We start from the raw sequence: 17,219 nt of genomic DNA, 5'->3' as shown, positions 1-17,219 counted from the left end.
GCATCTCAGGCTGGTGATGGACAAGGGAGCCCCTGGTAGTGCTGCCAGCAGGAAGGAGGCCGCCACCCAGAGAGCAGAGCCGGAGGGGAGGGTGGAGACGGGGGTGGAAGTCCCTCGTGAGGCCGGCAGCTGGAGGGAGGGGGTCTGGGTCTGCAAGGCGGGCGTCTGTGGAAGCTCAGCTCGCCCCTCTACCCTCCCTCCCAGCTCTGGGCTGGAGAGTGGGAGGCTTTCTCCTCCGTCTCACTCCCCAGAACTTCCTATTAACCCTCTAAGTGTGCCCTGGGCTTCTCTTGCTGGAGGTGACAAAACCCAGGCATGATGGGCAAGTAGTCTGAGAAGCAGGATGACAGCACAGGCCCCGGAGCCCTGGCTGTACCAGGAGGGCAAGGACAACCTGGCTTTGTGGCCCGGAGCAAATCGCCTCGGCCTTGGGCCTCGGTTTACCATCCAAACGCTTGTTTCCCAGAGGCCTTCCCCGCTCTGACGTGCCAGGATCTGAGGCAAGGGACCTCCTCCTTTCCACCGTCACTCCTGATGCAGAGCGGGGAGAACGCGCGTTCCCCGAGCCCCACCCTCCCCTGGAGCGCTTGGGAAACTCCTTCCTCCCGTGGCTGTGGGCCTCCCCACCCATCTCCCCACCACGGGGAGAGGCGGCCAGAAGGACCATGGTGGAATTGTAGATTTGGAGCTAGAAGGAATTTTGGAAACTCTCTATACATACCCTATTTATATAATTTTTTTTTTTTTTTTTTTTTAACATTAAAATATTTTAATAATGGAACCATTTTCTAGAGGTCTTTAATATAATAATAGTTCTGTAACAGCATAGAAATTAGGATTTGCGGAGCACAGGCTCCGGACGCGCAGCCTCAGCGGCCATGGCTCACGGGCCCAGCCGCTCCGCGGCATGTGGGATCTTCCCGGACCGGGGCACGAACCCGTGTCCCCTGCATCGGCAGGCAGATTCTCAACCACTGCGCCACCAGGGAAGCCCTATATAATTATTTTTCATCAAGATGAAATTCACATAACATTTACCATCTTTTTACCTTTTTAAAATATTTATTTATTTATGTTTGGCCGCGTTGGGTCTTAGTTGTGGCAACGTGGGGTCCTTTGTTGCAGTGCACAGGCTTCTCTCTAGTTGTGGCCCATGGGCTTAGTTGCCCTGTGGCACGTAGGATCTTAGTTGCCCGACCAGGGATCTAACCCGCGTTCTCTGCATTGGAAGCATGGCGTCTTAACCGCTGGACCGCCAGGGAAGTCCAGCATTTACCATGTTAAATTATACAATCAGTGGCATCTTGTTCACTCATGATGTTGTGCAAGCAGCACTTCTATGTAGTTCCAAAATATTTTCATCCGCCCCAAGAGAAAACCCTGTACCATGAAGCACTCAGACCCCATCCCCCTCCCCAGTGCCTGGCCACCACCGATTCACCTTCTGTCTCTAGGGATTCGCCTCCTCTGGACTTTTCCTAGAAATGCGATCGTACGATATGCACCCTTTTGTGTCTGGAGTCTTCCACTCATGTTTTCGAGGTTCTTCCACATTTTTGCGTGTGTCAGGGCTTCACTCCTCCATAAGGCTGAATCGTGTCCCACCCATTTATTACTTTTATTCTACAGGTAATGATTGACAGCTGCAGGTACGGAGGGCCGGCGCTGTGCCAGGCACTTTGCAGGTGCGTCACTTGTTTCTTTTATTTATCCCATTTATTTTTGCCCTAGTGGCTCCCGCTGCGCAGAGGAGGAAGCTGAGAGCTTGAGGGGAAAATGGACCCTCCCAAAGGGCACACAGTTGGTTAGTGGTTACGCCAGGGCTGGAACCCCGGTGGTGTTTGATTCCCAGGTGCTGACAGCTTGAGGAAAGTGAGCAAAGAGGGCAGTGGGCAGAGGCCAAGAGAAGCCCCGATGGGGAAGGTCACCGACATGGCGTGGGCCAGGGGCCAGGGGAGGTGACGTGGGCCCCACCTGCAGCTTCTCCCTCTCTGGCCACTGCCCGCTGCCCCTCCCCCTCCACTCTCCACCCCAGCCGGCCAGCACCCTGCGGACCCACGCGCTTTATCTGCCTCCACTTGAGGCCGCGTGTCTCTGCCGCTACCCGCCACTGCAAAAGCTGAGGCACGAGGGGTCAGCAGCAGCACGGGCCCAGGCCCAAGGTGATGCTCTGGGGTGACTGCTCCCACCGTTACCCTGAGTCTCCACTTTGCTCCTGTCCCTCCACCGAGGCCTGGTCAGCCTTCCTCAGACCTGACTCTCCATCCTCCAGCACAGCCTTGACCTGACCTCTGCTCCCACAAACCCTGTGTGGGACCTGCAGCCCAGCAGACTTGCTTCTGAGATTTGTCCAGACGTCAAATTGTCCAGGGAGAAGCTTCCTGTATCCTGACCAATCCCAGTCTTATTCCAAATGGGTTATGAGAGCCACATGTCTTACAGCGCCTCTCCCCCTCCCCTCCCCCACACACGCACACACACACACACACACACACCCCTTCTCCCTCCCCACTCCTCGGCAGTCTGCAGGGACTGGATCCCCCTCTGCTCTCTCCACCACCCCCGTGCTCCTACCTGCCACGAGGGGTCCTCCAAGGATGACAGAACAAATTAGAATTTCAGTAAAGTCTTCAGGAGCCTGGGGTACAGATGAAGTTGGGAGGATGGTGCAGAGGCTCGGTTCTGCAGAAGCCCGCACCCTTCAGCCACCCAAGCCTTCTTGCTGAAGGCACATTGGCTGAGAACACAAGGGCTTGGGGGTCTGTATGCCCACTGCGGTCTCCACCCATCTGGAGGCTCTTCTAGATGTGCCCAGGTCTTCTTCTCGCTAAGGTTTTGCCAGGATGGGCCCTGGAGAGATAATGGAGGGGCAAGAGCACCCGGTCCACTAGCAGGGTCTGGTGACTCTTCACCAGGTCCTGACTCAGAGGTGCCCTGGGCAGCAAGGCCAACTTGACCGCCTTCTCCCGGCAATGAGGCAGCGGGTTTGGGCAGGGCCAACTCCTGGCAAAATCACTGGGAAGTGGGTTGGGCATGAGCTGGAGGCCTCCAGGCTCACACCTTCCACCCGCTGAGATGTGCCGGTACCTGTCGGGGCGGGGGGCGGGGGGGGAGGGGTGTGGAGAGGACAGAGGTCAAGGGAGAGACCTGGGCATGGTGGAGGGGGCGGAAGGGGAGGAGACGCTGCCTTCCGCCAGCTGTCAGCCATCAGGCTGTGGAGGCCCCTTCCAGCTCTCTCCCCACCTGGATACTGACCTATGCCCAACGGCCTGCACCCTGTGTGTGTGTTTTGGCATTAGGCTGGTGAAATCATGTTTTCTGGTGGGTCAGTCTTCCATATCCTTCAGACACGTAGCCTGTAAGGGGATCGTCCAGATTCTAGCTGTCCTCCAAGCCCCACCTTCTCCACAAACGCGGTCCAGGAGCCCTTCCCACTGTCACCTGCTGCCCTGCGACACTGGTCTCACGGCTCGCTCTTGTGCAGACCTGCGGTATTTGGTTCCACACTGGGAAGTCCACTTTTTGTACGACAGAGTTGAATATTGGCAAATTGTTCAACGTGCTTTGCCCTGGCTCAGCAGGTATCCTCCCATTTGCTGACTTTGGCTTACATCAGAGGTTCGCAGGCTTGGCTGCATGTTAGAATCACCCTGGGGAGCTTTTTAGAAACACCGGTGCCTGGGCTCTCCCCCAGGCCAAGCAAGTTAGACTCTCCCGGGTGGGGTTCAAACCTCAACATTTTCCTGAAGTGGGCCCGGTGATTCTAACGTACTGTCAGGCTGGAGGGAGGCGGGCTTTGCAGGTAAATGTCCCGCTTCCCCATGATCATGAGCGTCTGGAAGCCTTGTGTGGTCCTCTTGCTCAGAATGTGCTGTCTCATTTCCTAGACCGGGTTCATCTGAAGCCCCTCCAGAGCTGCTCCGCAGAGGCCGCAAGACTGGGCGGGCCTCCCCTCTCACTCTCTCTTGCTGCCACCTGGTGGACTTCACGTGCCCTTCAAGGTCCAGCTCCAATGCCACCTCCTACTTTATTCCTGCTCCAGGGGCGGGCTACAGCAGCAAGCCAGCGAAACCAGGACCCTTCTCGCACAGAGATGATTTATTGAGCCCCTTCTGCCTGCCAGACACCATACCCCGAAAGGTACCAGGTACGTCTCCAATACACACCTGGGGAAAGTGAAGCTCAAGGGATTTAAGAATGTTGAACTTGTGTCGCAGGTTTGCGATGGTAGATTACAGCCTAGTTCTGTTTGACTCCCAGGGCCTGGCTGCTTCTGCCAGCATACACACATATTTCCCGTGCACTGAGCACTGGGCCGAGCTTTCTGTGGATGATACTGTATTTCTCTCCTGCTACCTTTACAGAGCATTATGTTGGCTGTGAACTTGTCTGATTCCTGGGTCAGACAGGAGGGGAGGTGGAGCGTGGTGGTTAAGAATGAAGCCCTGGATCCCTGGTGGCGCAGTGGTTGGGAGTCCGCCTGCCGATGCAGGGGACGTGGGTTCGTGCCCCGGTCTGGGAAGATCCCGCATGCCGCGGAGCGGCTGGGCCCGTGAGCCATGGCCACTGGGCCTGCGCATCCGGAGCCTGTGCTCCACGATGGGAGAGGCCACAGCAGCGAGCGGCCCGTGTACCGCAAAAAAAAAAAAGAATGAAGCCCTGGAGCTGTGCTCCCTGGGTTCAAATCCCAGCTCTGCCCTTACTGGCTGTGCAAACTTGGGCAAGATACTTGACCTCTCTGTTTCAGATGCCCCATCTGTAAAAGGGGGTTGATAATAGTAGTTTCTATTCAGGGAGTAGTGGGAGGATTAAGTAATATAGTAAAGTGATTAGAACCATTTGGCCGTGAGGTGTTTGAGCAGCGATCTGGGTCTTCCCCACGTCCATGTGTCCGGAGTTATTACGGAGTAGCCGTCAGTGGTCAGCGTTGCGAGACAGCAGAGAGAAGTCGAGGTCTTAGTAATCGTCTCTCAAAATCACCAACTGTTGGTTTTTTCTTTTTTAAAGATTAAACACCTCCGCAGCCTCCCACTCCAGTCCCTTGGGGCTTCTGTCAATGGGTTTGGAGTTTGAGACACGCTTTGTATTTCTCTCCCTCTTTCCTGCCACCCGCGCCCAGAGCCTAGAGGGCAGCGAAGTGGAGACGCCCCCGTGCGTGCCCGCGATGGGCAGGGAGGGAGAATCCCTCCACACTCCTGCCTCTGCTCACACCAGCCACCCCTCCTCTCGACGTTTCCGAAGCCTTCCTCCCCTCCCAGCCTCTACCCCTCTAGCCTGCCTCATGAAGCCTTCCTGGGCTTCATGACACCCACCCCTCCCTCTTCTGAATTTCTGTAATAACGTCTGTGTTTGGTACGGTGATTTTATGTATCCATTCACCCACTTTATCTTCACGCAGTGAGGTGGGCACGACATTTACCACTCCCCCTCCTCCCCGCCCATCTTTCAGCAACCGTGGAACTGAGTCTGGAAGAACTAAGCAATTTGCCAAAGTGACACAGTCTGGAGTTTAATCCAAGCTTCTGCCTCGGGCTCTCGGCTCTTTCTATTAATAATTGACGTCCTCATAACACTCGTTGTCTGTCTCACGCTTTGGGCACTTGGCACACGTGGGCTGGTGTTGAGAGCTGTCTTTCCGTGCACGTGTGTCGGTACCTGCCTTTCAGAAGCTCCTTGAGGGCAGGGACTGAATGACATTTCTCTGTATCTCTGGGGCCTGGCAGCCATCAAGTATCAATACGCAACTGTCTCCCCTACATTTTTGTTAAGTAATCAAGCCCCTCCCCTGGCTGTCATTCCCTGGCCTCCACCCGGTCCCTCCAGCTACGTTTGGACAGAGTTGAGTTTTCAGGTGACCAGAGGAGGGACGGTAAGACGTCAGAAAGAGGAATCGGAAAGAGGGAGGGGTCCCCTGGGCACGGGTGGGTTGGGTGGGCTCCCCGAGGAGGGAGCTCCTCTTACTTCTTGAAGTTCTTTGGGGGCAGGACGGTGCAGTGGGCATCGAGCAGGGGTGCCCTGACGTCACTCCTCAGCGAGAGCTTCCCCACCTCTCTCAGCTCCTTCACTGTCCTGAGAATCACCTGGTGCCTCCTCTGTGCGTCCAGAGAGGAGTATAGGAGATGAGGGTCAGAAAGCAGTTTTGACTCATCCAGGACGGAGCGGGCACCGGGGGCTCTGCCGCGGGTGGCAGTGGGCCCTGGAATCCGTCAACCAGCGCCAGACGTTGCTGTCATAGGGCCTGTCAGGCCTGGCGGGGAAGGTGGCCGGCAGACGTCCCACATGCAGCCACGTGTGGAAGCCCCAGGTGTGCTGGGCCGCATCCTTCCAAGGGCAGGCCAGTGGATGACGCACCTTGGCCTTCATTTCCGTGCAGGGTGGCAGCTTCAGGGCCAGCTGGTGGTAGGCTTGCCGGGTGAGGCCGGGCAGCTCCGAGGACTCCCTGGGGAGGACGAACTCGCGTTGAGCCCACGTGCGGGGCGTCGGCAGGGTCTCGTGGGCGTGGACCATCTAGGGAGAGACAAGGGAGCCTGGGAGCCCTCTGCCTCTCCTCGGCTGGAGCGGACAAGCTGCCCGCGGCCTCCAGACCCAGATTCTCATCAGGACCGCGTGGTGGGGGGCGGGGGAGCGGGGATGGGACGTTTTCTCGGTTCTTGCCCAGAGCGCGTGCCCCCTTGGTATGATTTGCACGCATCCTCATAGACTGTCCTCTGTCCATGTATCAGGTTGTGTTTTCCTAGGCTTCTTCCTCAGCTGACTTTTTCCCTCTCCTCACTCTGCCTTCACCATCGCCCCATCCTGGGGGCCCCGTTCCTGCCTGGGGTCTGGCGCTCCTTTCCAGGCACACCGGACCTGAGGTAGTGTCGGGGGAAACGCCCCTTCCAAGCAGAGTGCGGAAGGGAAACCATTCTCCAGGGAGCGGGGCCAGTGCTTTTCTGCCCCGGCCCCTCCCGTCCCCCTCATGCAGGAAGCATCCAGATGTGGGTTCCTTTCCTTTCTGGCGCCCCTCCACCCCCCCGTGAAATAAACAGTGGCAGATATATACTTGACACTTTGCGAAATACTTGTCCTCATTTAACCCTCACACCTTGTGAGTAAGGGTTCTTGTTGCATCTCAAAGATGTAAGAAGCAAGGCTCGTGAGGGTGAATAACTTGTCCACGGCACAGAGTGAGGGCAGCAGAGCTGGCACTGGGTCTGCGCCACTCAGGACACTAGGCTCCTCCAAATGCCTCTGCTTCCCACCTGCCCCTAGGACTTTTCTGATCCCCAAAACTCACCTGTTGCTTGGGCCCAGTCCCCTAAGTCATGTCTACACGCACACCGCAGGGGTGGGTCTGGCTGTCATAACCAGACATTTCCTCTCCTCTGCCCTGAGCTCCGTGTTCACAGGGTCATAGGACAAGGGTTCACGGGCCTGGAGTTCTGCTGCCCGGGAGAAAGCATGGCCCACCCCAGGGCGGGCAGGGGGCAGGCAGGGGGTGGGGCTGGGGACAGCCCCTTACCCAGTGTGGTACAGAAAGGTAGCTGCAGAGATGCGGCCCCGCCCACTACCTTCAGGAAAGGTTCTCTGATGCGGGACGGGTCACTCTGCCCTCTGGGTGATCTCTGCAGGTTGCTGGCCATTTTTCTGGGCTTCCCTGCAGGAGGGGCAGTTTGTAGGGAAGACCTTCTTGCCAGCATTGTTTGCTGCTGGGGTTGCTATGGTGATGCTTCCTGGGTAGAGATGCAGGGAGGAGGCCCTTACCTCTCCCTGGGAGGGCTCACCAGTCCCTCGGGCCCTGGCTGCCTTTCAGGTGAGGCAGGTGGGGAATAGGGCTCATAACAGTAGCTGCTTCGAGGTGGGGGGCAGAAAAGCAGGATGGGCTGGCTCTCAGGCCTCGGGTTGGGGATGGAGGTGGTCATGAGGCACCTGTAACTGGGCCCATCCTTCCCTAATGTTGGTGGGCGTGTGCCCCTGGGTAGGCCTTCCTTCAGGGAGCCCTGGAAGGCCTAAGTGACCCAGCAGGTTCAGAGGTCCCCAAAAGAGGCTGGCTGTGCAGGCCCGGCACTGGGAAAACTGCCGATTGACTGCTGAGTTGGGAGGACGTGCCAGGGCGGAGGAGGGAGGTGACCGGGCCACAGCCCTTTGCACTCTCCTTCCAGGGCTCCGTGTTGGCTTCAAGCCTTGCATCTTCCCTGTCACAACCATTTTCATCGTCACCCACTTTCCTTCCCAACCCCCCCTCACACCGTAGGGACCAGACACCAGCGCGCCACAGACCAGCATGTGCCCCTGGGCTTTATTGAGTAGGTAGTTACAGTAGTGTTTTGGAGCTGGGGGCTGTGCACGCGGTCAGCTGGGGCCCCGGGTGGCTCTCTGCAAAGCTGGGCTCTCTGTAAAGCTGCAGCACCAGCTCAGACAGGCAGGCAGACAGGCCAGCCGGCCTCCGCCTCCTAACTCGTCTCTCTGGCATGATTAGGGACCTTATCAGAGAAACGTCTCTCGGGCACATCTGGGCACCCACTCTGCTCCAGGTGCCTCCATGCCCCCGCCCCACTCTTGACCCATAATAAGAGACCCTTTCACCAGGATTTCTTCTTGCAGGAAAGCTGACTTGGAAATGTGGGCAGGTGGGAGGCAGGGGCAGTAGGAGGGATCCTGGCAGGCAGACTCGAATATCGGGGCACCTACAGTGAGGAACCCTCGAGGGAGGGACCTGGGAGGAACTGTGCACTGCAGCCCTCCCTACTGCAGGAACCAAAAGCAAGTAACAGAAGCGAACTGAACCTCCTGGTTATCGTGACCCCCTTCTGGCAGTCTCTAGATAATGATCTAAGGAGATAGGTTTACATTTATAATTAGAGGATAATTAGGAACATGTACACCATTTACAAGGGCCACCCTGCCAGCAGCAGGGAAGGTGGGGGGCGGCTGGGCACAGGCGCAAACAGTCGGGGGCGGGGGGGTTCCTCATCCCTTTTCACCCTTGTTTTTGCTGTTCCCACCCGCAACTCCTAGTAGGGAGGGAGGAATCAGATTCTCTTGGGGAGTGGGTGGCACGGAGACTGGTCACCAGGACCTCGCGGCTTGCAGAAGGCCCAGTGGCGGCTCTGGCGTGACGCCTGCCTTGGCGTCACCAGGCCAGGTGGGCTGGAGGAGCAGACGGCCCCCGCCTGCTGTCCTGGCGCAGAGGGCTCGGAAGGCCAGCCCCACGAGCGCCCGGAGAGCCGCCGGCTTGAGCGGTGCGGGTCCCGTCTCTACCGCAGCTCGGGCATGAACTGAGCCCAGCTGGCGTCATCGGAGCCCAGCAGGTCCTCCTCCAGGCCGGGGAAGCTGATGTCCAGCAGTACCTTGCTGAGGCTGTCATTCATCGTGTCCAGGACCAAGCCTTCCGTTAGAGAACGGTTGGCCGAGAGGCTGGCAACCTGCGGCTCGGAGGAGCCTGGCTTGGGGACCTCCATATCTGAGGGGGGACAGCCGCTGAAGGGGTCAGCAGTGATGTCAAAGGGCTCGGAATTGAGGAGCTCTCGGGGGGAGTCAAAGAGGGGGACGCTTTTCAGCGGGGTGGTGCTGAGATCCGCCAGCTCCAGCGAGTCCGGCAGGGGCCCAAAGGCACCCTGGGGGGCTCGTACGGGGCTGAAATCAAGCCCCCCCACTTTGGCCGGGGGCGTGAGCCTCCAGGGTTCGGGGGTCACGGGGAGGGCAGATTTGCTCGGGGTGGAGGAGACGGGCAGCATCTCCTTGATGGGTGTCTTGAAAGGCCCGCCCTCCTCCTGGGAGGAGCCAAGCTGGGAGGCAGGTTGCGAAGGCCCCGCTGTGGCTCGACGACGGGGAGCCCCGGGGCCCTCGAAGAGCAGCTCCGGCTCGTCCAGACAGGGGGGCAGGAGGTGCTGCTTCCTTCGAGACCGGCTCACCTCCCTCCTCTCCCTGCGTCTGATGACAAGCAGGTCAGAGACGCAGCGGGCTGGGGACCTGGGCCCGCTGTAGGACTTCTTGGGCCTGGGGATCGGGGAGCGGGACGAATCCTCCCAGGAGGGGGACGACTCCTCCTTGACGGGCGGGCAGGGCGAGGGCCACTCTTCCAGGGGCGGGCTCTCGACTTTGATGGGTCTCCCTAAGTGTGGCGTTTCCTCCCCAGGCCGCAATTCTTCCTCCTTGATGGGCTGGACTGGAAGCAGAGGAGACAGCCCTTCTCCAAGGAGGAGCTTCTCCTCTTTCACTGGTCCTGCCGTGGGCAGAGGGGCGACGCCCTCGTCCGCGAGCAGCACCTGGAAGGGAAGCAGGTTAAGGTGAGCCAGGTCTGGAGGTTCAAACAGGCAGCAGGTGGGACACGAGTTCACGACTAAGACAAGTGACATGCAGGCACTGATCCTCTTTTGTCTTTTTAAGGTCTTAAAGACTGTTAAATATGAGACTATATGATGAAGGTGGTAGTTCAATTCTGGGGGTAAAAGAGCGTTTCCTGGGCTTCCCTGGTGGCACAGTGGTTAAGAATCCGCTGCCGACGCAGGGGACACGGGGTCAAGCCCTGGTCCGGGAAGATCCCACATGCCGCGGAGCAACTAAGCCCGTGTGCCAGAACTCCTGAAGCCCTGGCGCCTAGAGCCCGTGCTCTGCAACAGGAGAAGCCACCACAATGAGAAGCCCGCGCACCACAACGAAAGAGTAGCCTCCGCTCGCCGCAACTAGAGAAAGCCCGCCCACAGCAGCAAAGACCCAACACAGCCAAAAATAAGTAAGTTAAATAAATAATAATAAAATTAAAAAAAAAAAAAAGACAGAGCATTTCCTATGGTGCTGGCATAATTAGTATCCATCTGAGAGAAAATAAATGGCTGTTTCATACCATATACAAAGACTTAAACAGAAGAATTAAAACCATACAAATCCTGAAAGAGAATCTAGGACACTACATGTACAGTCTGAGGGGCGGGGGGTGAACTTCTTAACCAAGACTGGAAACCCAGAAGCTGTAAAAGAGAAGAGAGACATACTTGACTACACAAAAATGTAAAATCTGGGCTTCCCTGGTGGCGCAGTGGTTGAGAGTCCGCCTGCCGATGCAGGGGACACAGGTTCGTGCCCCGTTCTGGGAAGATCCCACATGCCGCGGAGCGGCTGGGCCCCTGAGCCATGGCCGCTGAGCCTGCGCGTCCGGAGCCTGTGCTCCGCGATGGGAGAGGCCACAACAGTGAGAGGCCCGCGTACCACACAAAAAAAAAAATCTTAAAAGACAGGTTAATATTTTAATAACAAAGAAATCACAAATTATTAGCAAAACCCTATAGGAAGATGGGCCATGTCCATAAATAAGCGTCTCACAGTGAAAAATTCCCAGTGACCAAACGCAGTGAGCAGGTGCTGACTTACCGATAAGCAAAGGAAGATAAAATGAAACAAGGAGCTGTCCTTCATACACCACAGACGGGCAAATATTAAAAAGACTGATAACACCCATGGCTGGCAAACATAGGTCTTGTTGGTGGATGTGTGAATTATCACAGATTTTTCTGGAAGCCAATCTTGAAATATTTAATAAACTTTAAAATAACTGTTCACTCAGCAATCTCATGTCTGGTTCTCCCACAGAAATAAAAACACTAGTAAGAAAGATACTTGCAAAGATATTTATTGCAATGTTCGCCACAGGGCAAAAAGACCTAGAAACATAATGTGCCCGTGAAAGCGGAATGGTTGGAAAATGTACGGCAGAGCCACACCATGGAATATTATGTAGCCATTAAAAAACAATGCAGGGCTTCCCTGGTGGTGCAGTGGTTAAGAATCCGCCTGACAATGCAGGGGACACAGGTTCAAGCCCTGGTCCAGGAAGATCCCACATGCCGCAGAACAACTAAGCCCGTGCGCCACAACTACTGAGCCTGCGCTCTAGAGCCCGCAAGCCACAACTACTGAGCCGGTGTACTACAACTACTGAAGCCCGCGCACCTAGAGCCCGAGCTCCGCAACAAGAGAAGCCACCACTATGAGAAGCCCACGCACCGCAACGAAGAGTAGCCCCCACTCGCCGCAACTAGAGAAAGCCCGTGTGCAGCAACAAAGACCCAATGCAGCCAAAAATAAATAAATAAAATAAATAAAATTTTAAAAAATGCATTAGGGAGTTCCCTGGCGGTCCAGTGGTTGCGACTCTGCGCTTCCACTGCAGGAGGCGCGGGTTCTATCCCTGGTCGGGGAACTGAGATCCCACATGCTGCCTGCCATGGCCAAAAAATAAAATTAAAAAACAAAAAAACCCCTCAAAAAAGTAAAAAACAAAAAACAATGAATTAAAGTGATGCCAAGTGACTTGGGAGAATTTCCCTGGGGCAGAAAGTGTGTGTAGGGCCTCCCTGGTGGCATAGTGGTCAAGAATCCGCCTGACAATGCAGGGGACACGGGTTCGAGCCCTGGTCCGGGAAGATCCCACATGCCGCGGAGCAACTAAGCCCGTGAGCCACAACTACTGAGTCTGCGCTCTAGAGCCCGCGAGCCACAACTACTGAAGCCCGTGAGCCTAGAGCCTGTGCTCTGCAACAAGAGAAGCCACCGCAATGAGAAGCCCGCGCACCGCAATGAAGAGTAGCCCCCGATCGCCGCAACTAGAGAAAGCCCGCGCACAGCAGCAAAGACCCAACACAGCCAAAAATAAATTAAAAAAAAAAAAAAAGTGTAATACGATCCCATTTGCAACGCTGTGTGTGGTGTGTGCGTGTATAACATGGCTGTGGAGATCGGTGTATGCAGAGTATAATAAGAGCATGAATAAATGGGAGAAAGCATGCTAACTTGTCAACATGGCTTATCACGGGGAGCAGGGGTGACATGGGTGAAGGTGAGGCGAGGGGAAGCAAAAAGAAGAAGAGATGTAAAAGACTGCATTGAAACAAAAACTTCACATGCTACAATGCATTTATGTAAAATTATCTATGCTGGTAGGTATACTTTTATGTATATTAAAATTATATATATATATATTTTTTGCGGTACGCGGGCCTCTCACTGTCGTGGCCTCTCCCATTGCGGAGCACAGGCTCCGGACGCGCAGGCTCAGCGGCCATGGCTCAGGGGTCCAGCCGCTCTGCGGCATGTGGGATCTTCCCGGACCGGGGCACAAACCCGTGTCCCCTGCATCGGCAGGCGGACTCTCAACCACTGTGCCACCAGGGAAGCCCTAAAATGATATTTTTTTAATTAAAAAAACAAAAGCAAAAACAGGGACTTCCCTGGCGGTCTCGTAGTTAAGGCTCCATGCTTCCACTGCAGCGGACATGCGTCTGATCCCTGGTCCGGCAACTAAGATCCCGCATGCTGTGTGGTACGGCCAAAAAACCCCCAAAACCAAAAAACCAAAAACAACAGAACAAAACAAAACCCAAAAACAAAAGCAAACCCAAGGCTCTTTATCTGGAGCCCCCGCTACTTCCATCTCAGAGAAAGGGGCACAGGGGCCCTTCCTGTACTTGCTACAGGCCAGCTCCTGCTCGCAAATCCTTCTCTGCGTCACGGCATGGTCCTAACTCACTGTCCTCAGCCCTCGAGCTAGACCACTGATGCTCAACCAGGAGCAACTCCCCCCAGGGGGCATCTGACAAACACCTGGAGACATTTTAATTGTCACACCAGGCGGTGCCCCCGACATCTAGTGGGGAGAGACTAGGGATGCTGCTAACACCCTTCAGTGCACAGGGCAGCACCCCTCTACCCCCAACAAAGAATTATCCAGCCCTAAATGTCAGCTGTATGGAGGCTGAGAAACCCAGAGCTAGACTGGCCCATCACTATACCATTGTTACTGGGGGCCTCCAGGGCATGCCCATTACAAAGCCCTCTCCAGGGACCTCCCTGGCGGTCCAGTGGTTGAGTCTTCGGCTTCCAGCTGCCAGTGCAGCGGATGAGGGTTCGATCCCTGGTCGGGGAGCTAAGATCCCTCAGGCTGCGCAGTGTAGCCAAAAATAAATAAATAAAAATTTAAAAAAGAAAAAAAAAAGCCCTCTCCACACCTGTTTGCTGCCCAAATCTACTTTGTAAAATCTCCTTCCCTTGTGAACTCTTCCTGAACCTTCCCGGCCCATCTGTTATAATCACCCTTGTCTGAACTCTTGTAAACTCATCAGGCATGGGTGGGCCTTCCAACATCCCTTACACCATACAGCAGGTTCCTTTTTAGCTCTTATAATGCTGTTGCATTTTCCTATGTATCGGTGCCTTGTCTACCAACTAGACGTATAAGCTTCTCAAGGGACACTTGGCAGAATCTGTAATTGACTGGAGTCTCTGCTCAGAGAGAACCCGAGGCACTCACCTTGGGGGCGATGCGGACTCGCTTGCTGTGGCGGGCGAGCTCTGAGCTCATGAGTGAGGCTGCCAGGGGCAATGGCACCTTGACCGAGGGCTGCAACACCAGGGACTGGTTCACTGGGAACTGGATGGGCACCAGGTACGAGCTGACCCGCGGCAGCAGAGGCTTCATCTTCCGCCCTGGGGGGGACCGGGAGGGGTCAGGAGCAGAGCCCAGGGACAGGCCCCTTCCAGGCTACGGGATCTTTGCTCTCCTTCCCTGGGCTGGGACCCCCGAGTCTGCTCCCTACAGGTGCACCCCCCGGGACCAGGCTCCCCCATACTAACGTGCGCCCAGGGGGATTTCGGTTTTGATGGCCACGTTCCGGCGGAGCTCAGGGTTGGGTCGTTTCTGCTGCTGTTTGGGGCAGAGAGGGGGAGAAAGAGACCAGGTCAGAGACGCAGGGGGACGAGGCAGGCGACCCCACCAGCTGCTCCGGTACCGGGTATGGAGTGAACTGACTGCCTGGCCCTGGGCAGGTGGTGGCACAGACACACGGCAGCGGGTGGTCCTACCACCTCATCCAGGTGTCCTCACCCCCGGGATGCAAAGCATGGAGCTCTATGAGGGGCAGAGAAAAGCCAGGTAGAGAAGTGAGAGCAAAGACGGCCGCCCTCCAGGCCCGTGCCATGCACCGTGGTCACCATCTTGCAGGGAGACTACGGCGGGTCCTCCTGCCACGCGCCGCGCTGCTTGGGGCACCATGATGAGCCCATGGGAGCAGGAGGAGGTGGAGGTCACGTGTCCTGAACACCCAGCAGCTCAGGTGCTCTGCGTTCAGGGCTGGCAGGCACCCAGCCACAGGCTCCCTTTCCTGCTAATGTCTTGTCCCTGTCACCAAAGCCATGCTGAGCGTGGAAAGCAAACAAGGCCGAGCCCCGAGCGGGAGGGAAAGAATCTTACTGATTGCAAGTGCTCGGGCGATTGTGGAGACCCTGGGTCCAGTGGCTGGTGGTGGTCAGGCATCGTGGGAGAGAAACGAGACGAAGTTACCACCAGTGCAGTCAAGCTGACCAGACTGGGCAAACCTATTCCTGATGGACGCCGAGGGCCACCCTCAACAACAGTCCCTCCCGGGAGGACGAGGGCAGCTAGCGGCACCCTTGTGGGCACTCTGAAACTCCAAAGCAGTCGCTTCTGACAAGAGATTCTGGGGGCTTCGTTTCTGCTCTCCAGCCTAAAGAAGGGCTTTTTAAAAACCAGGTTTCCCAGACTTTCTCTGTAAGAATCACCTGAGATTCTTGCTAAAAACACATATTCCTGGGCCCATCCCAGGCCTACTGAGTCAGAAGCCCCAAGAGAGGGGCCCAGGAGGCTGTATTTTAACAAGTGTTCCAGGCAGTTCTTATCACAGGGCAATACTGCCCCAGGAGGTCCCAGTTTTGGATCAGAGAGTCCTCTCTGTGGCCTGGTCTAGCAGAGAAGTGTGCCATCCCTTACGGGCTGGCTGGCCTTTAACTCTACCCTGATCGGATAAGCTCATCCCAAGAGGACTTCTTTCCTTTTGCGATGGATCTCACGACCTCCAACACTGGCCCAATTTGGATGCTTACCTTAAACACCTGGTCCAGTGTCAAGTAGCGATTGGCACTGGGGTGGATGGTCCAGAAGGAGACCTTGCCGTTGGCAGACGTCTCGCGGACAAACATGTCGTGGAGAGAGAGGTTGTGGCGGATGGAATTCTGAAAGTAGAGGATGCCACTCATCAGCTACTTTGGCTTTGGAAACACCACCGCCAATGTCCCCCAAGGAAATCAGGCCCAGGCCTTGTGTCCTTGTAACCTTGCCTATTGGCAGCTCCTGTGACACTCCGCATGGCACAGCTGGCAACCTGAGCCATCAACCCGTCTGCCCAGTAGGGACAGAGACTGGGGCCATTCCTGAGGTGGTGATAAAGCAGAGACCTGGACAGTTGTCAGGGGCTGGGAAAGAGGAGTGAGGCTGTGCGTGACAACCAGTAGCCAGAGAGGTGAGTGAAGAAATTATGATGCCAAGGAGCTCCCTGGTGGCCTAGTGGTTAGGATTCTGGGCTTTCACTACTGTGGCCAGGGTTCAATCCCTGGTTGGGGAACTGAGATCCCACAAGCCATGTGGCAAGGCCAAAAAAAAAAATTATGATGCTGGGGAATTCAGTTGAGGTATGAGGTTAATTGTCCTGCTGTGGGGAAAACAATACAAAAGCCCGTTGGCCTGGGACAGAGCATCTGTTGGGGCACCTACGCGGTGGCTCTGAGTCCCGTGTGAGCTATGGCTCCCAGGCATCTGTGTTCCCGTGAGCGGGAGGAAAAGATCCCCGCCTTCTGGAGAAGAAATGTGACTTTACAGAAGGTGAATCTTTGGATCGTGAGGCCTACAGATTTTTTTTTCATTAATAATCTTTTCACAAAGCTACTTAGTCACTCCAGCTGCTGTTCAGGGTAGCACAGAAGTGGGCTCTGTGCTGTACTGAAGAGTCTCCATCAACCCAGGGCAGCGACAGCTGAAGTGGTTACAGGGCTGTTAGTGATGATTTTGTCTGGATTCGGCAGGATCGAGTCCCAATCCAAAAGATACGGTTGTTGAAGGTTCTAGCATCCTTGGCACTTAACTGCTCCCTCCGCACCAGACAGACTACTGCCCTTCCGTGTGGACAAACTATTGGGCCGGACTGACCTTGACGGTGGCTGTTACAGGACACGGTACCTTCCAGCCTGGCTTGGCGATGTGCTTGAAATAGGGGAAGTGGTCCTCGATCCAAGTGTAGATGTCTTTCAGGGTCATGCGCTTCCTCTCAGTACTGTTGATGGCAAATTGTATCATGGCCATGTAAGAATAGGGTGGCCGCTCAGACACGGAGTCCGGCCAGGTTGCCGATGCTCCCAGGGGCCCCTCAACCTGAGCGTTCTGAGAAGCCAAAGGG

General features: G+C 55.9%; 2 protein-coding genes across 4 annotated transcripts in view; both read right to left on the bottom strand.

Annotated features, from left to right (window-relative positions):
- Positions 1 to 5,957: 5,957 nt before the first annotated feature.
- On the bottom strand, positions 5,958 to 7,622 carry LOC103074955 (uncharacterized protein ENSP00000372125). Its single transcript, XM_082931467.1, is given in 4 exon segments — positions 5,958 to 6,106; positions 6,109 to 6,189; positions 6,192 to 6,507; positions 7,551 to 7,622. Coding segments are annotated over 4 exon segments (618 nt in total).
- Positions 7,623 to 9,236: 1,614 nt separating this feature from the next.
- FOXM1 (forkhead box M1) overlaps positions 9,237 to 17,219 on the bottom strand; it is an 11,004-nt gene continuing 3,021 nt past the window's right edge. For 2 of the 3 annotated variants that reach the window (XM_007469457.1, XM_007469458.1), the window contains exons 3-7: positions 17,003 to 17,194; positions 15,874 to 16,002; positions 14,608 to 14,677; positions 14,285 to 14,460; positions 9,237 to 10,247 (exon numbers count right to left, since the gene is read on the bottom strand). In XM_007469457.1, coding sequence (XP_007469519.1) covers positions 9,237 to 10,247; positions 14,285 to 14,460; positions 14,608 to 14,677; positions 15,874 to 16,002; positions 17,003 to 17,194 — 1,578 coding nt within the window. Of the gene's footprint in view, positions 10,248 to 14,284; positions 14,461 to 14,607; positions 14,678 to 15,223; positions 15,269 to 15,873; positions 16,003 to 17,002; positions 17,195 to 17,219 lie in introns of all 3 variants that reach the window. The other variant, XM_007469456.1, reaches the window with a different exon arrangement.

This window comes from Lipotes vexillifer, unplaced genomic scaffold (assembly GCF_000442215.2).
Source record: "Lipotes vexillifer unplaced genomic scaffold, Lipotes_vexillifer_v1.1 scaffold395, whole genome shotgun sequence".
NCBI classification, from domain to species: Eukaryota; Metazoa; Chordata; class Mammalia; order Artiodactyla; family Lipotidae; genus Lipotes; species Lipotes vexillifer.
The sequence above is the reverse complement of the archived record's forward strand: the minus strand, read 5'-3'. Positions and strand labels throughout refer to the sequence as shown.